Source organism: Polyodon spathula, chromosome 23 (assembly GCF_017654505.1).
Source record: "Polyodon spathula isolate WHYD16114869_AA chromosome 23, ASM1765450v1, whole genome shotgun sequence".
NCBI classification, from domain to species: domain Eukaryota; kingdom Metazoa; phylum Chordata; class Actinopteri; order Acipenseriformes; family Polyodontidae; genus Polyodon; species Polyodon spathula.
Window position 1 is genome coordinate 2,247,679 of NC_054556.1, and position 25,609 is coordinate 2,273,287.

Genomic DNA, 25,609 nt, shown 5'->3' on the forward strand with positions numbered 1-25,609 from the left:
GCTGACAGACACTGCAGTTAGGGAGTCTGTCCGCTGTCGGTGAGATGAGATGAAGTTAAAAGCTCTAAAAGCACGAATGCAGACGAGCCCAGTTCTTTTGCATGGTGGTAAAGATGCTCGTTTGTGGTGAGCAGGGTCGCTGGTTCCCACCCAGCCTCTGCCCTGTTACAGCAGCAATAAGATTCTAGCACTACTACCACGCCACAGAGGGTGCTGTTATCTCCAGCCTGCTTAAATCAGGACTGTCCAACAATATAAAACAGATTATTTAAAAAGTTATTTTCTTTTGGTATGGTTTGTTTATTTTCTGCAGAGTTAAGAGAAGGGATAATCCATATCGTAAGCAGACTTTCACATGAATCGGAAGATATTTGCTCATTATGTATAAAAACAATTTCCTTACGTAATTAATTCCAACTTTACAACAAGCTTAGTTTTTGACAATTTAATTAGGAACCGTTTGAACATTGCATCAGGTAGAATGCTGTAGCACAGTACCTGATTAATGAAAACTCACTGTGTAAAAGAGGCATCATTAAAATAAAGCCAAATGAAGCTTGTCTTGAAGAGGTGCTACACAAAACACAGCCGAGTGCGGAATACTGAGAGACTTATTTTCAAACCGGTACCTGTTGTAATAATTAGTGGATTCATACATTATCAAATGATATTTCATTGTCAGTGCCTGATAATGAGCCACCAGGGAATACCCTCTAAACTATCGGGTCATTAGAAATCTGACAGGGAAGCGTAAGGTGAAGGTAAATAAAGGTTGTGATATTTTTAGACACAACTGAGAAGATTAATCAAGATCTTTACACCAGACTACAAAACAATGTTACAAAACAAGCAATATAAGAGTGCAGAAGGTTAACTGAGGCACCTGGATGGCTCTCTGGGGCGGTTTCTTATTTTACTTTTGTAATATTTACAGTTTTATTTTTCTTTTGCAAAAATTGTGCAAATTGCCTGTTCATAAAAACATATTCATCAATCTGTCTCACTCTGTCTGATTCACTACATTGTTAATCCAGCATCCATAAACTGAGATAATGTATCAGTGCAGGGCATGATTCAGCATGCTGAATAAATACACACACACACACACACACACACACACACACACACACAGACACTAATGCTTTGCAAAAACAGCAAGAATAGTCAGCAGAGCACCAGATCAACTATGGAATTGAGTCATAGTTCATTTTTTCTATCAATGTTGTATTATTTGTTAAAAAAACACAAGAGACAGCCAAGCCATCTTACTACAGTACAATAACAAACAACAAACACAAAGAACACACACTGCTAGCAGTTGTACACAATGTAACAACATGGTAATAACCGGGTAGCTACCAATGGTGCTGGCTCTTACATAGTAACTCCAGGTGGAATATGTGTGTATTTGTAATTGTACCAGGTAACAGCAGTTACCATGTACACACAGGAACCCCCTGTTACTACATAGTTACTACAGTGTGATTACAGGTCTGCTAATCTAAAGTGATACCAATGATTCTCTGCATCTTTTTATTGTTATCCCACTGCTAGAATCTTTCTTCTAACTTTCATGCATTCATTCATTTGCAGTACATATTCATATTTCCCACAGGAATGACTCATGATGTGTCCAAATGCCTTCCTGCACTTAATTCAGTCAACGCACAGCCCTTCTCTGATTGCCACTCTGGCTATGGGCAGTGAAGGCATGGCTGTGGCTCAGAGTGATTTTCCAATTGGAACCAAGACTCAATCGTGACTTGGTAGTTTCCACACAGACAGCTTGATAGATCATTGTTTATATCTGCAAAAACCCTCCACTCAGGACACAAAATATCTGCTTTGATTGAGCTGCTGAATGGAAGGAAAAGCAAACGGCTCCTGTCCACTCCAGCTGCACCTTGTGAAAATCGAGCTTGTCAGGAGGCATTCTGTAATTCACTATCTTGAAAGGGGAAATAAAATGAAAGCATGTGTTCTTTACTGGTCCGGGACACACGCTGCTCAGTTTCAACTGAATTTACTCTTAGAATTCAGTCTGGAATGCATCCTATTTGGCACAGTGCATGTCCATTCCCTTTGAGAATTCTAGGACACTGCCAGAGAATGCTGTCCATTCCAAAGAATACCAGAACCCACTGCCAGGGGTCGCTCTTTTGCAACTTTCTATTTGGTCAGCAAAAATACAAGGTGTAAAAGACCTAAATTTTCATATGACAAGGTATCAATCAAACTTGTTTGAGCAGTACTATGGTACCAGATCAATGAGGACAGCAAGACCTTCTCACAATCCTTTTCTGGCAGAAAATCTCAACCTGTTTGTGCTTCAACTGCAAACACTATCAAATTGGTGGATTGATTAACGTCCTCAACTGGCACACTTACTAATGGTAATGCTGCCTAATGTCTGTGCTGAGCAGATTCCTCAAAGTGTGCTGTTGCTAAGGGCGGCAGGTTACCTTTGTTGGCACAGGCCATCCACTGCAGGGGGGTGACGTCATAGTTGTGCTGTCCCACTGAGAAGGTGAAGACTCGTACCTGGAATACACAGACAGAAAGAGAGAAGGTTAGACTAGCAAGTACTTATTGGCAGCTATTCAATATTTCCATTCATTAATGGGAAATAAGAAAAGCTGTCCTTCCTTACTTTTACTATTGCGTGCCAATCAATGGCAACTGACTTCCGCAATGCAGGTTCAGGAGGAATGTGGGAGAAGCCGGATTAGCTTGGATTGGCAGTCAATCCGTGCTCGGAAACAAGATACAATACAGTCTGTGTGGACCAGCATGGTTGAGAGAGCTGCTCTATGGGGTTGCATTAGGGTTGAACGATGAGATGTGTAAGAGTCACTGAATGAGAGGAAGCTGCCAGGCTCTCTGTGCTTGATGAAGATGTTTGCAATGTCAATGTCACCGTAGCCCCACTACACAATATGGAGAGATTACATTTTAAGGGCCCAGTCACTCCAGCACTGATACAATACAGGCACAATTTGGTTTCAAAGAGAGATTTATTGCCTGTTTCTCAGGTCAAGGTGAGCAAGTGATATGGCGAGTCGGTGACAGGGTATTAAACGCTTCATTAGGGACACTGTGATTTATACCTGGTATATACACATCATGAGAAAGAGGCCCTGTCAACGGGCAAGGGAGAATTTACACAGGGAAAAACAGACCTGTAAACAGTGCCTTATACTTCGGTCTTTGGCTTCCAGAACTTTATTGGCCAGACTATTAAACTTTAAGTACCCCACTGCCCTTCTGAATTACAAGGACGGGACCCTCAGTTTCTTACCCTCTCACTTGTCACAGGCACTAAATGCATACCTGTGGTATACCTACTCTGTGTATAGACTGATAGACAGAGAGACAGACTGACAGACAGAGAGACTGACAGACAGACACACAGATAGACAGAAGTCTACATTTGAAAGCTCCCAGTCTTTGACCCTCTTGTGTGCTGGGCTTGGAAGACCCCTCCACCACCTCCCCTCTTTCTATATATCTATCTATCTCACACGCACACTGCACACTCTTCATTTTCAATCTGTTTCCCCTCCATTAGTTCTCTTCTTGCTCATTAAGTGGAGTTATAACGGAGAGATAGATACTGTGTGTATGTGGGGAGGGAGAAGGAGGGAGATGGTAACAAAGGAAGGAGGGAGGGATGGAGATGGGCAGACCAGAAGGGGGGGGGTTGTTGGGAAGAGACAAAGAGAGATAGGAAACAGACATTCAACATCATGTCCTGTGCACACTACCAGCTCAGATGATTAAGTGTCTAATTAAGTATCGGATCAGAGCAGCTAGCACATGTGCCCAATCTTGCAGCACCAGGATCTGCAAAGGGAGAGTGTGACAGGGAGAGGGATAGGAGTGACAGAGAGGGAGAGGAGAGACAGGGAGAGGGAGAGTGACAGGGAGAGGGAGAGGAGTGACAGAGAGGGAGAGGAGTGACAGGGAGAGGGAGAGGAGTGACTAAGAGAGGGAGACTGTGAAAGGGAGAGGGAGAGGAGTGACAGGGAGAGGGAGAGGAGTGGAAGGGGGAGGGCGAGTGTGACAGGGAGAGGGAGATTATAAAAGGGAGAGGAAATTGTGAAAGGGAGAGGGAGAGGAGTGACAGGGAGAGGGAGAGGAGTGACAGGGGGAGGGAGAGTGTGACAGGGAGAGGGAGAGGTGTGACAGGGAGAGGGAGAGTGTGAAAGGGAGAGGGAGAGGAGTGACAGGGAGAGGGAGAGGAGTGACAGGGAGAGGGAGAGTGACAGGGAGAGGAGTGAAGCTGGCAGCAGAGTGACCTTTTTATTTTTCATTTGCTGATGTTGTTTTTCCGCACAGGTGCATGTCAGCGTGGGGCGGTGCACAGCAGCAATACAGAGACAGGTGTGCGATCCTTATTTATCAATGCAAATGAATGGGGCTCACGCAGGTGACATGACATGCCTTACAGATTGATTGGTAGCACATTAAGTGTCTCTAATTACTTTGTATTTGCATTGTAATTACTTAGTAAATACATGTGTTCTTACATATAATTGCAATGTTATTATGCATAGTTACAATGCACTTAATGTGTAAACTGTTTGCAGGATATACTGTATGAAAGTAAACAATTGTATCAGAAATGGGTTAGGGTTAGGAGTGGTTCAGGTTAGGGGCAGGATTAGGGTTAGTGTTAGGAGTGGTTCAGGTTAGGGGCAGGTTAGGTGTTAGGAGGTTCAGGTTAGATTAGGGTTAGTGTTAGGAGTGATTCAGGTTAGGGGCAGTGTGTGTGGTAGGCTGACGAGTGGATAGAGGCCCAGAGACAGACTGCAGTTCAAAAAAAATAACTACTTTTATTATAAATAACACAAAAATAAAAGTGCACAAGGGCAAAATAACAGATACTCAAACACAAATAAAGCAAAAACAAAACTCACAAAAATAAAGTTTCCAGGCTGGGCAATGCCTTCACTGGATTTAGAAAATTCAAAAACCACAAAACAAACACCAACCTGCTTCCTCAGCTCCCTCTCTCCAAATGAGAAGCAGAGGCCTCCTTTTATATCAGGTGGCTGGGCGCTGATTGATCGTTAATCAACCTAATCAACTAATCAACCCCAGCCACCTGAACATAATAAACCCAGGCAGGCAGGGGAAGTTAACCCCATCCCTGCCAATTTAAAAGGGCAGAGCTTTGCTCTGCCACACACCTCCCCCCATGTACAACGTACACCGGCCGCAATCGGCCAACTCCCCCCTTCCCCCCACCCTCCCCACCCCCCTCCCCCCAAGAGTCCAATTATGTCCCTTGGGTGGGCTGTTATGGTGGGTGGTGGTGGGCGGGGTTGATGTCGGAGCCCCCAAGCCTTCTTTGGTTGAGGGGGCCCCGAATCTCCAAGGTAGCACGGCGACGGCGGCCCGGCTCCCTCTGGTGGCGGAGGCGGCGACGGCGGCCCGGCTCCCTCTGGTGGCGGAGGCGGCGACGGCGGCCCGGCTCCCTCTGGTGGCGAGGCGGCGACGGCGGCCCGGCTCCCTCTGGTGGCGGAGAGCGGCGACGGCGGCCCGGCTCCCTCTGGTGGCGGAGGCGGCGACGGCGGCCCGGCTCCCTCTGGTGGCGGAGGCGGCGACGGCGGCCCGGCTCCCTCTGGTGGCGGAGGCGGGAACGGCGGCCCGGCTCCCTCTGGTGGCGGAGGCGGCGACCGGCCCGGCTCCCTCTGGTGGCGGAGGCGGCGACGGCGGCCCGGCTCCCTCTGGTGGCGGAGGCGGCGACGGCGGCCCGGCTCCCTCTGGTGGCGGAGGCGGCGACGGCGGCCCGGCTCCCTCTGGTGGCGGAGGCGGCGACGGCGGCCCGGCTCCCTCTGGTGGCGGAGGCGGCGCGGCGGCTCGGCTCCCTCTGGTGGCGGAGAGCGGCGGCCGGCTCCCTGAGAGCAGCGGCTCCTCCCTCTCGGGCTCTGAGAGCGGCGGCGGCTCCTCCCTCTCGGGCTCTGAGAGCGGCGGCGGCTCCTCACCTCTCGGGCTCTGAGAGCGGCGGCGGCTCCTCCCTCTCTGGCTCTGGGAGCGACGGCTGGCTCCTCCTCCCTCTCTGGCTCTGGGAGCGACGGCGGCTCCTCACCCCTCTCTGGCTCTGGGAGCGGCGGTGGCTCCTCACCCCTCTCTGGCTCTGGGAGCGACGGCAGCTCCTCACCCCTCCTCTGGCTCTGGGAGCGACGGCAGCTCCTCACCCCTCTCTGGCTCTGGGAGCGACGGCAGCTCCTCCACCCTCTCTGGCTCTGGGAGCGACGGCAGCTCCTCCCCCCTCTCTGGCTCTGGGAGCGACGGCAGCTCCTCACCCCTCTCTGGCTCGGGGAGCGACGGCAGCTCCTCCCCCCTCTCTGGCTCTGGGATCGACGGCAGCTCCTCCACCCCTCTCTGGCTCTGGGAGCGACGGCAGCTCCTCCTCCCTCTCTGGCTCTGGGAGCGACAGCAGATCCTCCTCCCTCTCTGGCTCTGGGAGCGACGGCAGATCCTCCTCCCTCTCTGGCTCTGGGAGCGACGGCAGATCCTCACCCCTCTCTGGCTCTGGGAGCGACGGCAGCTCCTCACCCCTCTCTGGCTCTGGGAGCGACGGCAGATCCTCCTCCCTCTCTGGCTCTGGGAGCGACGGCAGCTCCTCCTCCCTCTCTGGCTCTGGGAGCGACGGCAGCTCCTCCTCCCTCTCTGGCTCTGGGAGCGACGGCAGCTCCTCACCCCTCTCTGGCTCTGGGAGCGACGGCAGATCCTCACCCCTCTCTGGCTCTGGGAGCGACGGCAGCTCCTCACCCCTCTCTGGCTCTGGGAGCGACGGCAGCTCCTCGCCCCTCTCTGGCTCTGGGGAGCGACGGAAGCTCCTCGCCCCTCTCTGGCTCTGGGACGACGGCAGCTCCTCACCCCTCTCTGGCTCTGGGAGCGACGGCAGCTCCTCACCCCTCTCTGGCTCTGGGAGCGACGGCAGCTCCTCGCCCCTCTCTGGCTCCCGGGAGCGGCGGCTCACCCCTCTCTGGCTCTCGGGAAGGCGGCTCACCCCTCTCTGGCTCTCGGGAAGGCGGCTCACCTCTCTTTATTGGAGTGACCGTTGGATCTCCCATGTCTACCGCCAGGTAATTAACCACCATGAGGGCAACCTCTGGGAAGGAGGCCGGGTGGTGCTGTTCCTCCCACTGTTCCCACCTCTCCCCATCTCGACGCCACAGCGTGTTGATAACTATGGGGAGATCGTGGACGAGGTCTGCCTCAGGGTGCATCAACCAGTCCCAGATCTCCTGGGACGGTGGTGAAGGTGGTGGTGCTGGAGGTAGTGGGGTGGCCCCTGATGCCCGGGGTGAACAAGGCACCTCTTCCTGGGCCTGGTTGTAGGGGCATCCTGCCCAGTTGTGGCCGCCCTCCTCACACCGGCCACACCAGTTTGCCGGTGGCACATCTGGGCAGGACCGCCAACGATGGTCCTCCTTCCCACACCAGGAACACCAGGGGAAGAGGCTGGCCGGGTCCTCCAGCGGTGGCTGCAGCAGCTTACATTTCTTCAGCTGCTGCTTGTCCTGCCTTTCCCACTGTCTGCTCTTCTTTCCCATTTTTTTTTTTTTTTCAAAAAAAAAAAAATAAATTATCCCAAAAATTCCACAAAAAAAACAAAAATACTGCTCTGAGCCTCTAGGTGGCGCTATCCCACTTCTGACACCAAATGTGGCAGGCTGGCGAGTGGATAGAGGCCCAGAGACAGTCTGTAGTTAAAAAAAAAAATAACTAATTTTATTATAAATAAACAAAAATAAAGTGCACAAGGGCAAAATAACAGATACTCAAACACAAATAAAGCAAAAACAAAACTCACAAAAATAAAGTTTCCAGGCTGGGCAATGCCTTCACTGGATTTAGAAAATTCAAAAAACCACAAAACAAACACCACCCTGCTTCCTCAGCTCCCTCCCTCCAAATGAGAAGCAGAGGCCTCCTTTTATATCAGGTGGCTGGGCGCTGATTGATCGTTAATTAACGTTTAATCAACTAATCAACCCCAGCCACCTGAACATAATAAACCCAGGCAGGTAGGGGAAATTAACCCCATCCCTGCCAATTTAAAAGGGCAGAGCTTTGCTCTGCCACGGCAGGATTCCGGTTAGCAGGATGTAGAGTAATTTAGTGTTGAGTGTTTCAGGCAGGATTAGGGTTAGTGTTAGGAGTGGTTCAGGTTAGGGGCAGGATTAGGGTTAGTGTTAGGAGTGGTTCAGGTTAGGGGCAGGATTAGGGTTAGTGTTAGGAGTGGTTCAGGTTAGGGGCAGGATTAGGGTTAGTGTTAGGAGTGATTCAGGTTAGGGGCAGGATTAGGGTTAGGGTTAGGAGTGGTTCAGGTTAGGGGCAGGATTAGGGTTAGTGTTAGGAGTGGTTCAGGTTAGGGGCAGGATTAGGGTTAGTGTTAGGAGTGGTTCAGGTTAGGGGCAGGATTAGGGTTAGTGTTAGGAGTGGTTCAGGTTAGGGGCAGGATTAGGGTTAGTGTTAGGAGTGGTTCAGGTTAGGGGCAGGATTAGGGTTAGTGTTAGGAGTGGTTCAGGTTAGGGGCAGGATTAGGGTTAGTGTTAGGAGTGGTTCAGGTTAGGGGCAGGATTAGGGTTAGTGTTAGGAGTGATTCAGGTTAGGGGCAGGATTAGGGTTAGGGTTAGGAGTGGTTCAGGTTAGGGGCAGGATTAGGGTTAGTGTTAGGAGTGGTTCAGGTTAGGGGCAGGATTAGGGTTAGTGTTAGGAGTGATTCAGGTTAGGGGCAGGATTAGGGTTAGTGTTAGGAGTGGTTCAGGTTAGGGGCAGGATTAGGGTTAGTGTTAGGAGTGGTTAGGGTTAGGGGCAGGATTAGGGTTAGTCCAGATCCAGGTGTTAGGATTGGTTAGGGTGGTCCTATATCGTATAATCAAAAGATTTACACATTAACACAATCACTTGTAAATGCATAATACCAGAGGCAGTATGTGGAAAGTACACATGTAATTTGTAATTATGTGGAAGTACACATGTATTTACTGTGGAAATTCTACGTAAATGCACAGTAATTAGAGACACAATGTAAAGTGTTATTGTTTCGACACGACTCACCGTTTTGTTGGGCCAGTTGTACTTCTCGAAGACGTCCTGAACACGATCCTCTCCGCCGTCCGTGAACATCATGATGATCTTGTTGCAGTTCGCCCGGGGGGCGCTGGACCTCTGTGGGGACAGTGAAACTTTACAGCAGGAGGTTTAGATGAGGAACTTTCACTGCTTCCATGTTTGTAATCGGATTGTTGCAAAAGGATTCATTGTAAAAGAAAAACATTCCAAAACAACTTTTGTGTAGAGTCTTACTGTCATATTGACTCTTTCCCTTTACGAACAAACCAAGGAACTCATTGTAATAATCACCTATTCGTTTAAAATGAAAAAAATAAATAAGGTCCTGTGTTCTCTTAAAAGATGTGAAGTGATTGCTGGTCATCATCTTGTAACACGTAATAGTTCTCTTTGACCAAAGCACCCGGTGTGAATGCTGTGAACTGAGAGTCCAAGCATTCTCTGGAGTTGAGCAAGCCCTTTGATAATGCATTGAGGGTGAAAGGAGGAAAACAATGATAACAAAGCACAGAAAAGGTAAAGCATGGGCACAGACGCTGCACTAGAAAACCTCTGTGCACGTTTCTCATGGTGAACTTGTATGAGTGGTGGGGTTCTCTAGATAGTGAATGCGAGGGGGAAAGGTTATCAAAGTTTACCACGCTATTTTTACCCTGTAATTTCTTTGCAGCTTTCCCCCTATGCTTTTCCCATGTTTATACATTGTGGTTTGCTATGTTTATTAATATGCTTTACTATACCTCACAATTATTTACTATGCTTGCCTGCACTTTACCATGTTTTCACTATGCTTTTATTACACTTTCCTATACTTTCACTATGCTTTATTACACTCTGTATGCTTTATTACACTTTGCTATGCTCTCACTATGCTTTATTACACTTTCCTATATATCACTAAGCTTTAGTTCACTTTGCTATGATTTCAGTATGCTGTATTACACTTTACTATGCTTTCGCTATGCTGTATTACACTTTGCTATGCTTTATTACACTTGGCTATGCTTTTGCTATGCTTTATTACACTTTGCTATGTTTTTATAAGGGTATTCACTGAAGTTCAGGGAATTAGATGTTTACTATCCCATAGTTTATAGGGTGCTCTTGCTTGCAAGACTTAATCTTTCCAAGCACTCAGCACAGACTTAATGTCTTACTGGAAACAACGTGGCCTCTAATGCAGGCTCTATTTCTGTCTCTGACGTCACATAGTGACAACCATTAGTGTGTAATGCAGTGTGGTCAGCAGCTGCTGCTGCAAGGCTTTTCAATGCTTTACGCCTAGCCAACCTGAGCAATCATTTCACTGCCGACAACTGGTCTGCTAGGCTGCATTGTTTCAGTGCATCACCTGCGTATCATATAGAACACTGACAGCTTGCACGGAGCAGCTCAGTGACTGTAGTGTGGAAGGTACTGGGTCAACACATTAACTACCAAATACATTTTTCTTTGAAAAAATCAGAACACAAGCTGCATGCATGTCATTTTATAGAATCTAGATCAATATTTCTTCACAGAAAAAATTGGAAATCCTTTGTCTTGGCTACAAACTGCTGCGTCCTATTTTGACGACAATCAAATCAGACATGCCTGTAATCAGTCCAGTGAAATTTCACGCCAGCTATGAAGCTCAACACATAGAAAATGGAGCTTACTGTGGAAATGAATCATTTAAGCTTCAGTTTCTTAATCTTAATCTTAATTTTATATTAAGTCATAAAAGCATCTGAAGGTCTATCTCTGTAGAATTAACAGTTAGATTTAGACTTAACATTTGCAATGAACAAATGTTAAGGGGATCTGGCACACAGTGGGGGTGTATCGGATTGAGACAGGTATAAATCCCGCCCTTACCAATCATTGGACTGACTGTTTATCGAAGGACATCGATGGCTCCTCCCCTGGATGCTGGCCTTGCCTCTCAGGACAGAACCACTGCATACTGGTGTCATTGAACATTAAGAAAAGTTAGCTGAAGCCTTGGCCTCTCCAGGCTACTAGTAAGAGACCGCCAACATAATTCCCTTTGTACTCAGACCCAGGCATGTGGAAGTGAAAGAATGGAGCATTATTAACTATAACACCTACTGCATTTAAAAAAAAAGGAAGCACCTGGGGAACCAAGAGAGGACCAATGAACTGTTTTCAATAATAATAATAATACAAAACCCAATTAACTGGGAAATGGGAATCCTTTGGTGAAGAGAAACTACAGAATGAAGGAGGAGGGTGGAGGTTTAAATGTGGATATTAATTGATTCCATTGAGCCAGATATGAACTGAGTGGGGGATCTAGTCAGATAAAAGAAAGCAGCAAATTGGAGTCTGAAAAGCCGTGCCTAAAATAATTTTGAGTTACAGAAAAAATAAATGTTATCAGTCTGATTAACTGAAGCCACCGGAGTTTATAAAACTCTGTCTCCCCACATCACTGTAGCCCATCTGTGTCTGGTAGAAGCCTTTTATGGTGAGCCGTGTGTGTGCATGTGTGTGTGTGTGCCAGTCTGATGTCGGACAGACAGTCACAGTGCTGTGTCTGTGTCTGTGTGTGTGCGTGCGTGTGTCTGTGTGTGTGTGTGTGTGCGTGTGTGTGTCTGTGTGTGTGTGTGTGGTGTGTGTGTGTGTGTGTGTGTGTGTGTGTGTGGTTATTATACCATTGTATTTTTGCAGTTTTCCCATGCTTTTTCCATGTTTATGCTATCCATTTACCATGGTTTACCTTGGTTTGCCATGTTTAATAATATGCTTTACATACCTCGATATTCTTTCCAGTGCTTTACCATGCTTTTACTGTGCTTTATGTGCTTTATTACACTTTGTAAGGCTTTTATTACAGGAAACTTTCAGAAGGGCACAGAGGTGGAGGTGCAATACTGTTCCTCGTTGCAGTGGTGCTGTGCACACTTACGTTGAGCAGCTGGTTGAAGGCAAACTCTAAGCCGGACTTGTAGTCAGTCGTGCCCTTGGCCGTCATGTTGTCCACGTCTCTCTTGAACATCTTCTTGTTGCGCACATTGGCCTGGACCAGGTGATCGAAGCATGACACCTGCTCGGCCGTCTCGCTGAACTGCTCAGAGACAGAGACAGACAGGGAGGAACAAGGCAAGCGTTACAGCCAGGTAAGGAAAGGACATCTCACCTGAACAGATCAACGAACACAGGCAAAACGCTGACAGGCTGGTGTACCCGCATACATATCAATGAGTGCAATGACTGGGACTGCCACCTTGCCAGGGAAACCAAACACCACCTCTCTAAAAACGCAATGATATCATACCTTTGAACCCCCCCTCCACACACACACACTTTCACCTCTCTTTCAACCTCTCCTGGGGGATGACGGCAGTCCAACTGCCAAACACAGTGATCGATCCGAGGGCTCTCAAATTGCAGCTACAATGTAGTGTGTGTGTCTTACATCATGCTGCAATCTTTACCATCAATCATGCTCCATTTGTGTCCTTTGCTTCAGCATAATGTACCCTGAAACTTCCCTAGGGCTGCATTTCACTTGCAAGGTTTTTGGATATACAGTACAGCTGGCTCTTTATTATCATTACTCTTACTTTAATGCCAGTTTACAGTTACAGTTCTGACATTGTCGCCAACGTCCATAACTAAAACACTTAAAGTTTACCATGCTATTTTTTGTAGTTTTATCATGCTTTCCCCATGGTTATCCTATGCATTTAGTACAGGCTACCCTGGTAAGCCATTTTTTTAATATGCTTTACCATACTGGTTCTTTATTACACTTTGCTATGCTTTTACTATGTTAAGGGCATGCTAACTTTAGAAAATAAATACAGTTAGTAAAAACTATTTTTAAACATCCATAATATTCTGATGACTTTTGATTTATGTCCTTCATCACTGGAAGAAGTGGACTCCATGATGAAGTGGTAAAGTGTGATGGATCTCTCACTGGTTCCGTTAAGAGAAATGCAAGTATGCTGATTTTGCACGAATTAGACATTGATCTTGCATATGTGTGAACAACACTAGTTACAGCAGATCGTGATTAACGCCCTTCTGGTTTTCACACAGAAAAAATTATCAGGATGGTACCGAGCATACAGAGAGAGAGAGAGAGAGAGAGAGAGAGAGAGAGAGAGAGAGAGCAAGACTGTCTGGTTTACACAAGGTGAGTGGAGGATGAGCAGATATGACACAATTGCTCTGACCACGTTCTGTAAATTCCAACCCTTCCACCGCACACCTCTTTATCAGCGCAATGAAGAGACGTTTCACAGAGCGTGCTGCTCCAGTATATAAACCTGTAGACAGCACCCCTCACAGCTGAGCCTGGAGACGGTTAGCAGTGCAAACAGCTGCTGTGTGAGAGAGCGTGCTTTGCCCCCTCTCCTTTAATTTGACAGAAACGAAATAACACTTTGCTACATCTTAATAGCGTCGAAATGATCACAACTGCCAGGGCCCTGTCAAAATATGTGTGGTAACAGCTGAACAACAGAAAAAAAGATAACAGAATTACAAAGCCAGGTTTTTGTATGCACAGGGTTTAAAGGGATGGACTTCAAAATTGAGACACATGTATGTCCATGTGGGGAGGCTTACTGTAAGCATTGTCTGTAATCTATTGTCACTTTTTACTTACAATTTAAATTTTGTCTAGTGCCTGCCAATTTAGATCTAGTGCCCCCCCCCCCCACCCCTCCAGTTTCAGGTTTTGTGCCCCCACCAGTTCAGATCCCAGCTTGAGATGTAAATGTCTGACAAACCATTATTAAAAGTTAAACACAAAAATCAATCTATGACATGCGTTGTTTCTGGATAATTTCCAATTAAACCCCCATTAGCAAACCCCTTTGTAAGGGGCGGAGTCCTATTGCAAAGCAAATTATTTGACTGGGTGACCAAAACAACATGGTGCCCCCTCCTGTAGCAAGCATTTTGCCGCCAGGCCTTTCCTGGCATCTATCTTAAAGATCTAAAACATCTGCGACAGAGCTGGTTTATATTTTAGGATGGTTTTACTTTCAGATCCAGTGCCGATTTGAAAGATTCGTACCTCTATGTGCTGTACACCTCAAACTTAAAATGTGCTTCAGCGACATCCTCTAATCTGATGTTAAAAATGTAGCACACTTCTAAAAGTCAGAGTGAAAGTGTAAAAGGGTAAGCCAACAGTTTGGACAAACAGCCCCCCCACCACCACCCCCTCTGTGGTGCTGTGTCACGTCAGCCCTGTTTTCCAGCATGCTGCAGTGAGACGAAGCCACAGCTCTCTCGGGAGAGTGCCTGTTGTTTGAAGGATTATGGAGTTTTATTGGAGGGACCGAAGCGCTCAGGGTATGTTAACTAGAATCTCTGAGATAAGAAGACCTCATTTCGGGTTTATAATCACTGATCCACCGCCTCAGTCATCGATAGCTGGGCTCGGGCCCTCTCAGCCAGCCGCTGCCGAGCTGCCTGATTATCTCAGCCGGCTCTCGTTGTTATTAACGCGCTCTCTGGCCCTCCTCGCTACCCTGCCCTCGGGAACCCATTTCTCTGAGCCGCGTTGGAGACAGCACCCGTTTCGCTGAAGGTCATTTCAATAATGGTTTATAGCAGACAGGAGCCAGCGCGTGGTAGCCATGTAAAAAACAGGGCCAGGATGAGGACTGAATAAAAGCTTTACATCAGACATGACAACATCAGTCTAGGCAGGAAGGCAAGAGTGAATAGCTGAGCTCTCCTTAATTATCAGAGAAGCAGTGTTAGATCAGAAAGAAAGTCTTATAAAAGACTGGCTGTATAACTTTATATTCAATACAGTGACCTGAATTCAACCACAGTTTATCATGCTACCATAGCCATACTATATAATGCCATAGATTTGATTTAATCAAGGCCAGTGTTATAACAAAGGACCTTAGAGTGAGGGTTGAGTGGATCTCCCTTTGTTGCTTTACAGGTGAATCCCACAGAACTATGGTAATGCATTTGAAGTTTACTTGATCGGAATGGATTCAAAACGGAGTACTTCAAAGCACTCTTCAAATGCAGTATAAGTCGGGTCTTACAGGACTATCGCTTTCAACAATCAGGCAAAAAATAAAGATAAGACAAAAGGCATTTCTTAATCTCCTCCAATACGGATCCGGTTTCAAAATACGCAACGATAAAACAGAACAGAACAAGGAACAAACAGCCACACAAAAAAATAAAATGAATAATTCCGAAACTCTTAAAGGAAAGGTGGCATCCCATTCCATTCATCCCATTTTGACAGCCAGGCAATCTCAGAACAGAAGAACAGAAAGGCCCCTGTAGAGGAGGCTGTGTGGTCCAGTGGTTAAAGAAAAGGGCTTGTAACCAGGAGGTCCCGGGTTCAAATCCCAGCTCACTCATTGATTTACAGTGTGATCCTGAGCAAGTCACTTAACCTCCTTGTGCTCCGTCTTTCGAGTGAGACGTTGTCGTAAGTGACTCTGCAGCTGAAGCATAGTTCACACACCCTAGTCTCTGTAAGTCACCTTGGATAAAGGCTTCTGCTAAATAAACTAATAATAATAATAATACAAATGTGAACATGGAAGCCAATTCCTGTATGTCGCTTAAAAACAAAATAAGAGAAAACATTCAACATGCAAACAACACAGACAGGGCTTGTCAAACATCCGGTCACCAGTCAATTTCAATTGGGCCCAGGCCCTTGCAGGAGCCTCAAGAGCACATGACACAAGGTGGGTTCTATTTATACAGGCAAATGAAGGGAGTAAGTATCACTTACACGCTGTATCGTCTTCTTAATCTCACCCATCCACTCCACTTTCCAAACTGTCATGTTAGCGCCCGCTCACCAAACCCCTTGCTGCCTCGACCCACTCAAACTGTACCGGCACATGCCTCTCAGAATCCATTAAGCATTTTGCAGTTTATCTGTTAAATGTGTCTGTGTGCGGCTTGTCTAAAACTAAGAGTAAGAGTTTACTAAGAGTAAACTAAACCTCAAGCAGCTGAAATTGCTTCCTCTATCCAAGGCATAGAAAGAAAACCGGTTTCTTGCTTGTCACTGAAAACAATAACTCCAGCTCCCTGTCTTATACACAGTCGCAGATTAAAAAAAAAAGAAGGATTAAACCCACAAAGAAAGTGCTTTCTACAATTTCTAATTGTTCTATTGAAAGATATAAATTAAAAGTAGAGATTCAGCTTTATAATAAAACAACAAATTATTGCATACAATGAAAAATAAGATTCAAAAACAAATTTCATACTTTATTAAAAGTATTTGGGCACCCTTACATTAATATTTTGTGTTCCCACCCTTTGCTTCCTTTACAGCAGTCTTTTTATGTATTTTGAAACCAGTTCCTGGCATCTTTCTGGAGATATACAGCTTTGAGTTCTCCAATTGACTTTGGTTTCTTTTTTGCAACAGTACCCTTCAAGTCAATCCACAACATCTCGATGTGATTCAAGTCTGGAGACTGACTTCCTTTTTTTCATGAAATTCCTTTGTAGACTTTGTAGAATGCTTAGGGTCATTATCCTGCTGGAATACAAACTTCTGTCCAATAAGCCTTCTAGCACTGGGTAACAAAATGTATTGATATTTTGCAGCATTCATTGATCCTTCTACAATACAAAGGTGGCCAGTGCTTGAGGAAGAAAAACTTCCAAATCACGTTTAGTGAAGAAAAACTGCCAAACATTTTCTTTTGTGTATTGTTTTTAACAAAAGTTTGCATCTTGGTTTTCGCCCATGGACATTCATCTTGTTAAAGTATCGTTGAATTGTTCGCTCGTGAATTTCTTGACCATCTTCTCTCAATTATTGTGTCCAAATCTTTTGCAGTAATCCAAGGATTTTTCCGGGCTGCTCGAACGATTCTTCCAGATTTTGCAGAAATATTTCTTGGTCTTCCACACCTAGAGTTAGTTGCAGTAGATTCTGTTTTCCTGTGTTTGTCAATAATAACCCACACGGTGCTTTTTGGTAAACCAAGTCTTTCTGCTATTATTATGGTAGCTTTTCCTTTTTCGTTTAGTTGTACTTTTCAATCATAATAATTGTCTATAACTAGCAACGAATGGGTTTCACATATATTGATTGTCCAAATACTTTTGTCGTGGTTTTTCAAATTTTTTTAAAACGACCCAAATACTTTTGTCTGCGACTGTAAAACTTTACTGTGGTTTGCCATGGCAAAAGCATAGCAAAGTGCATTAACCATGGATAGTGCTGTACAAGCACAGTGAACTCAGCGTTATGTGACATACTGTTTGCTATAGTATATTATGGGAAGCAAATGTGTTTTTGGATGATACTATAGTTTTATTTTTCTACAAGGCAGTCAACAGTAATACCTCTCTGTCTCTTCTCAGTTATGCGCTCAGGTTAAACCACTCCTACTGTAGTCTCTCCTAACTGGTTAGAGGGGAGCTGCTCATTAATTATGTATTCTATACAAGGGGCGGGGCTAGTCCAACAACCAATAACACAAAATTAGAACCATCATTCATTGTTCTGCCTTGATTTAATAAACTAAAACATAAACACATTTCTCTGTATGAAGAGTGAATTTGAATCTTTGGCCTTAGGTGTTACACACCACATAGAAACAGGTGTTACAAGAGCTTGTGCTAGATATCAGTCTGAAAACACAGACAACAGGCAGCCAGGAAATTCTGGAAAAGTGTCAATAATGTAAATTGAGCCCCTGGTTTCTAATCTGCGTTTCTGTTCTATAGCAACTCCCCCAGGGCCTGTTATCATCCATCGAGGAAGCTGCTGGATTCTCCTGTTATTAGAACAAACACTCTGTACCTCCGTTTATCTTAGCTTTTGCAACCATTCACGTTGCTTGCTCATGCAGTCTTGTGATGGACGCCCACTGACTGGCCAGGCAATTAGAGAGCGTCCAGTGCGATGTATGCAGTGGAAACACACGTGTCTCGGCCAGCAAGGAGAGTGTGTGTGACTGGACTGCTGTAGCACGTCTGTTGCAGGTCACCGTTTTTATATTATTTTTCTTAAAGGCAATGGGGAGGGCTGTTGTTTTTTCATGTTTATCACGGACTACGAGATTAACGTGAAATTTACCCATCGCCGTATAATATGCAATTCCCAGTGAAAATTCCCATTTTTGTCAGAAAAGTGTACATATACATATTTTTTTTATCAATTATAAATAACTACAGTAAAAGTTTGCCTGATAGACGTACTACCTGTAACACTGCATTAGGAACTCGACAGCTGGTTTACTTTGCTTGCCTTACATTATTGGAACTGTTCAATAATTTACGGCAAGCAAAGTAAACCAGCTGTCGAGTTCCTAATGCAGTGTTACAGGTAGTACGTCTATCAGGCAAACTTTTACTGTAGTTATTTATAATTGATAAAAAAAATATGTATATGTACACTTTTCTGACAAAAATGGGAATTTTCACTGGGAATTGCATATTACACGGCGATGGGTAAATTTCACGGAAATCTTGTAGTCCGTGATAAACATGAAAAAACAACAGCCTTCCCCATTGCCTTTAAGAAAAATAATATAAAAACGGTGACCTGCAACAGACGTGCTACAGCAGTCCAGTCACACACACTCTCCTTGCTGGCCGAGACACGTGTGTTTCCACTGCATACATCGCACTGGACGCTCTCTAATTGCCTGGCCAGTCAGTGGGCGTCCATCACAAGACTGCATGAGCAAGCAACGTGAATGGTTGCAAAAGCTAAGATAAACGGAGGTACAGAGTGTTTGTTCTAATAACAGGAGAATCCAGCAGCTTCCTCGATGGATGATAACAGGCCCTGGGGGAGTTGCTATAGAACAGAAACGCAGATTAGAAACCAGGGACTCGATTTACATTTTTGACACTTTTCCAAATTTCCTGGCTGCCTGTTGTCTGTGTTTTCAGACTGATATCTAGCACAAGCTCTTGTAACACCTGTTTCTATGTGGTGTGTAACACCTAAGGCCAAAGATTCAAATTCACTCTTCATACAGAGAAATGTGTTTATGTTTTAGTTTATTAAATCAAGGCAGAACAATGAATGATGGTTCTAATTCTGTGTTATTGGTTGTTGGACTAGCCCCGCCCCTTGTATAGAATACATAATTAATGAGCAGCTCCCCTCTAACCAGTTAGGAGAGACTACAGTAGGAGTGGTTTAACCTGAGCGCATAACTGAGAAGAGACAGAGAGGTATTACTGTTGACTGCCTTGTAGAAAAATAAAACTATAGTATCATCCAAAAACACATTTGCTTCCCATAATATACTATAGCAAACAGTATGTCACATAACGCTGAGTTCACTGTGCTTGTACAGCACTATCCATGGTTAATGCACTTTGCTATGCTTTTGCCATGGCAAACCACAGTAAAGTTTTACAGTCGCAGACAAAAGAAAAAACACGAAGTATTTATCATTTCTAAATGTTATTTGAAAAAAAATTTGAAATAAAAAACAAATTATTACATAACATGCATCAAATGAAAAATAAATGCAAAATCTAATTTCATACTTTGACAAAAGTATTTGGACAATCAATATATGTGAAACCCATTCGTTGCTAGTTATAGACAATTATTATGATTGAAAAGTACAACTAAACGAAAAAGGAAAAGCTACCATAATAATAGCAGAAAGACTTGGTTTACTGAAAAGCACTGTGTGGACTATTATTGACAAACACAGGAGAGCAGGAACTATTGCAACTACCTCCAGGTGTGGAAGACCAAGAAAGAGTTCTGCAAAATGTGGAATCGTTCGATTGTAGCGGCAAGACTCGTCGCACTGCAAAAGACTTGACACAAGAATTGAGAGAAGATGGCAAAATCCAAGCTGGATTACTGCAAAAGATTTGATGACAAGAATTGAGAGAAGATGGTCAAGAAATTCACGAGCGAACAATTCAACGATACTTTAACAAGATGAATGTCCATGGATCAATGAATGCTGCACAAGATGCAAACCTTTGTTTAAAACAATACACAAAAAATTCCCTATACACTAAACGCTCAAAAAAATGGAGTTCGATGACCGTTGGTTTCCTTAACCTCCATCTTCCTAGACTACTATGGACAGGGGTTAAACTTAACTCTACCCAAAGTAGTTTACAACACCTATAACTTTTCCGACGACAAACAGTTTTCCCTCTTCGCAAACTAATTTCTTTAGTCTCACCTATTATGTGGGATGCCCGTAAGATGTTTCATGTAGTTCTGCAAGTCAACATTTGCTTCGTTGGTCACCCTTACATTTTATTACCCAGTCTAGAAGGACAATTATTGACAGAAGTTTTGTAATTCAAACAGGATAATTCTTTTCAACTAAGCATCCTACAAACTTTCTACAAATTAACATCTTTAAGATAAAAAAGTATCCAAGTTCAGAACAACCAAACTAATGAATTCACGGAATGAAACGAGATGTTTTCTGGATTGACGTTAAGGTACTATGTTGCAAAAACACGACTAAATTCAATTGGAGAAACATTAGAGCTGACATACATCTTCGGAAAGATGAACCAGGAACAAAAGACTCTCTTAGTTTTTGACAAGCCGACTCACACATTTAACAGATAAAAAGACTAAGCTGTAAAGGAAGCAAAGGGTGGGAACACAAAATATTAATGTAAGGGTGCCCAAATACTTTTAATAAAGTATGAAATTTGTTTTTGAATCTTATTTTTCATTGTATGCAATAATTTGTTGTTTTAATTATAAAGTTGAATCTTCTGCTTTAATTAATATCTTTCAATGGGAACAATTAGAATTGATAGACCAGATGTTTGACAAGTTTTTCTTTGTGGTTTTAATCCTTCTTTTTTTTTTTTTTTTTGTTTGTGTCTGCGACTTGTCCTTACCTATTGTAAAGTGCAACCGAATCCAAATCACAACTAAATCCACGTCTTTCAGTGCTATCTTCCACTAAAAGTCTTCCCATCCTATGTCGTTTACATTCGACTATAATCAAGAGAAGTATTCTTTATATGCCTTGGATAGAGGAAGCAATTTCAGCTGCTTGAGGTTTAGTTTACTCTTAGTAAACTCTTACTCTTAGTTTTAGACAAGCCGCACACAGACACATTTAACAGATAAACTGCAAAATGCTTAATGGATTCTGAGAGGCATGTGCCGGTACAGTTTGAGTGGGTCGAGGCAGCAAGGGGTTTGGTGAGCGGGCGCTAACATGACAGTTTGGAAAGTGGAGTGGATGGGTGAGATTAAGAAGGCGATACAGCATGTAAGTGATACTTACTCCCTTCATTTGCCTGTATAAATAGAACCCACCTTGTGTCATGTGCTCTTGAGGCTCCTGCAAGGGCCTGGGCCCAATTGAAATTGACTGGTGACCGGATGTTTGACAAGCCCTGTCTGTGTTGTTTGCATGTTGAATGTTTTCTCTTATTTTGTTTTTAAGCGACATACAGGAATTGGCTTCCACCTTACCGAGAAGGTACAAGTTGTAAACAGAATACTCATAAGACACTTCGTATACCTACGCATCCGAAACGGTTGAGTAATGACGCCACGACTTACTTACCGAGACTAGGGTGTGTGAACTATGCATCAGCTGCAGAGTCACTTACAACAATGTTTCACCCAAAAGACGGAGCACAAGGAGTTTAAGTGACTTGCTTAGGGTCACACAATGAGCCAGTGAGCTGAGCTGGGATTTGAACCCAGGCATCTCCTGGTTACAAGCCCTTTTCTTTAACCACTGGACCACACCGCCGCCTGATTCTTTACAGAAATATGTTAGCTACTGTTTCTTAAGATCTGAGATAACGCTGGCACAAAGACCAGTATCACCAAAATGGGATTACCTTAGTCCTGAACAACAGAAGAGGAACTTATGCAATTTCGGAATTATTCATTTTATTTTTTTGTGTGGCTGTTTGTTCCTTGTTCTGTTCTGTTTTATCGTTGCGTATTTTGAAACCGGATCCGTATTGGAGGAGATTAAGAAATGCCTTTTATCTTATCTTTATTTTTTGCCTGATTGTTGAAAGCGATAGTCCTGTAAGACCCGACTTATACTGCATTTAAAGAGTGCTTTGAAGTACTCCGTTTTGAATCCATTCCGATCAAGTAAACTTCAAATGCATTACCATAGTTCTGTGGGATTCACCTGTAAAGCAACAAAGGGAGATCCACTCAACCCTCACTCTAAGGTCCTTTGTTATAACACTGGCCTTGATTAAATCAAATCTATGGCATTATATAGTATGGCTATGGTAGCATGATAAACTGTGGTTGAATTCAGGTCACTGTATTGAATATAAAGTTATACAGCCAGTCTTTTATAAGACTTTCTTTCTGATCTAACACTGCTTCTCTGATAATTAAGGAGAGCTCAGCTATTCACTCTTGCCTTCCTGCCTAGACTGATGTTGTCATGTCTGATGTAAAGCTTTTATTCAGTCCTCATCCTGGCCCTGTTTTTTACATGGCTACCACGCGCTGGCTCCTGTCTGCTATAAACCATTATTGAAATGACCTTCAGCGAAACGGGTGCTGTCTCCAACGCGGCTCAGAGAAATGGGTTCCCGAGGGCAGGGTAGCGAGGAGGGCCAGAGAGCGCGTTAATAACAACGAGAGCTGGCTGAGATAATCAGGCAGCTCGGCAGCGGCTGGCTGAGAGGGCCCGAGCCCAGCTATCGATGACTGAGGCGGTGGATCAGTGATTATAAACCCGAAATGAGGTCTTCTTATCTCAGAGATTCTAGTTAACATACCCTGAGCGCTTCGGTCCCTCCAATAAAACTCCATAATCCTTCAAACAACAGGCACTCTCCCGAGAGAGCTGTGGCTTCGTCTCACTGCAGCATGCTGGAAAACAGGGCTGACGTGACACAGCACCACAGAGGGGGTGGTGGTGGGGGGGCTGTTTGTCCAAACTGTTGGCTTACCCTTTTACACTTTCACTCTGACTTTTAGAAGTGTGCTACATTTTTAACATCAGATTAGAGGATGTCGCTGAAGCACATTTTAAGTTTGAGGTGTACAGCACATAGAGGTACGAATCTTTCAAATCGGCACTGGATCTGAAAGTAAAACCATCCTAAAATATAAACCAGCTCTGTCGCAGATGTTTTAGATCTTTAAGATAGATGCCAGGAAAGGCCTGGCGGCAAAATGCTTGCTACAGGAGGGGGCACCATGTTGTTTTGGTCACCCAGTCAAATAATTTGCTTTGCAATAGGACTCCGCCCCTTACAAAGGGGTTTGCTAATGGGGGTTTAATTGGAAATTATCCAGAAACAACGCATGTCATAGATTGATTTTTGTGTTTAACTTTTAATAATGGTTTGTCAGACATTTACATCTCAAGCTGGGATCTGAACTGGTGGGGGCACAAAACCTGAAACTGGAGGGGTGGGGGGGGGGGCACTAGATCTAAACTGGGAGGGCAACATTTCATTCTAGTAAACATGCAATAGGATTACAGACAATGCTGTTACAGTAGCCTCCCACATGGACATACATGGTGTACCTAACATACATGTGTCTCAATTTTGAAGTCCATCCCTTTAAACCCTGTGCATACAAAAACCTGGCTTTGTAATTCTGTTATCTTTTTTTCTGTTGTTCAGCTGTTACCACACATATTTTGACAGGGCCCTGGCAGTTGTGATCATTTCGACGCTATTAAGATGTAGCAAAGTGTTATTTCGTTTCTGTCAAATTAAAGGAGAGGGGGCAAAGCACGCTCTCTCACACAGCAGCTGTTTGCACTGCTAACCGTCTCCAGGCTCAGCTGTGAGGGGTGCTGTCTACAGGTTTATATACTGGAGCAGCACGCTCGGTGAAACGTCTCTTCATTGCGCTGATAAAGAGGTGTGCGGTGGAAGGGTTGGAATTTACAGAACGTGGTCAGAGCAATTGTGTCATATCTGCTCATCCTCCACTCACCAGGTGAGGGAACACATTTGGTCTGTCCAGAACGGATGGAACTCTCTCTCTCCGCTCTCTCTCTCTCTGTATGCTCGGTACCATCCTGATAATTTTTTCTGTGTGAAAACCAGAAGGGCGTTAATCACGATCTGCTGTAACTAGTGTTGTTCACACATATGCAAGATCAATGTCTAATTCGTGCAAAATCAGCATACTTGCATTTCTCTTAACGGAACCAGTGAGAGATCCATCACACTTTACCACTTCATCATGGAGTCCACTTCTTCCAGTGATGAAGGACATAAATCAAAAGTCATCAGAATATTATGGATGTTTAAAAATAGTTTTTACTAACTGTATTTATTTTCTAAAGTTAGCATGCCCTTAACATAGTAAAAGCATAGCAAAGTGTAAAAAAGCATAGTGAAAGCATTTTAATAAAAGGCGAAGTGGTCCCATCGCTGTATTAAATGCATAGTATAACCATGGGGAAAGCATGATAAAACTACAAAAAATAGCATGGTAAACTTTAAGTGTTTTAGTTATGGACGTTGGCGACAATGTCAGAACTGTAACTGTAAACTGGCATTAAAGTAAGAGTAATGATAATAAAGAGCCAGCTGTACTGTATATCCAAAAACCTTGCAAGTGAAATGCAGCCCTAGGGAAGTTTCAGGGTACATTATGCTGAAGCAAAGGACACAAATGGAGCATGATTGATGGTAAAGATTGCAGCATGATGTAAGACACACACACTACATTGTAGCTGCAATTTGAGAGCCCTCGGATCGATCACTGTGTTTGGCAGTTGGACTGCCGTCATCCCCCAGGAGAGGTTGAAAGAGAGGTGAAAGTGTGTGTGTGTGGAGGGGGGGTTCAAAGGTATGATATCATTGCGTTTTTAGAGAGGTGGTGTTTGGTTTCCCTGGCAAGGTGGCAGTCCCAGTCATTGCACTCATTGATATGTATGCGGGTACACCAGCCTGTCAGCGTTTTGCCTGTGTTCGTTGATCTGTTCAGGTGAGATGTCCTTTCCTTACCTGGCTGTAACGCTTGCCTTGTTCCTCCCTGTCTGTCTCTGTCTCTGAGCAGTTCAGCGAGACGGCCGAGCAGGTGTCATGCTTCGATCACCTGGTCCAGGCCAATGTGCGCAACAAGAAGATGTTCAAGAGAGACGTGGACAACATGACGGCCAAGGGCACGACTGACTACAAGTCCGGCTTAGAGTTTGCCTTCAACCAGCTGCTCAACGTAAGTGTGCACAGCACCACTGCAACGAGGAACAGTATTGCACCTCCAGCTCTGTGCCCTCTAAGTTTCCTGTATCACCTTACAAAGGGTAATAAAGCACAGTGAAAGCATGGTAAGCATTGGAAAGATATCGAGTATGTAAAGCAATATTAAACTGGCAAACCAAGGTAAACCATGTAATGGATGCATAAACATGAGAAAAGCCATGGAAAAATGCAAAACTACAATGTTAAATAACCACCGCACCCACACACACACCCACACAACACACACACACCCAGCTCAGACCCCGCACACACACACACACACAGACACACTCACAGCACACACACAGACACTGACACAGACACACGCACATAGACAGACACAGACACACACACACACACATGCACCACACAC

The 25,609-nt window shown here is 44.5% G+C and overlaps 1 protein-coding gene across 1 annotated transcript in view; it reads right to left on the reverse strand.

Annotated features, from left to right (window-relative positions):
* The window catches only part of LOC121298155 (voltage-dependent calcium channel subunit alpha-2/delta-2-like), a 208,196-nt gene that overhangs the window by 26,614 nt on the left and 155,973 nt on the right, over window positions 1–25,609 (reverse strand). Inside the window, exons 12-13 of the mRNA XM_041225052.1 lie at window positions 9,079–9,189; window positions 2,463–2,541 (exon numbers count right to left, since the gene is read on the reverse strand). Of these exons, the coding sequence (XP_041080986.1) occupies window positions 2,463–2,541; window positions 9,079–9,189 (190 nt within the window). The remainder of the gene's footprint in view (window positions 1–2,462; window positions 2,542–9,078; window positions 9,190–25,609) is intronic.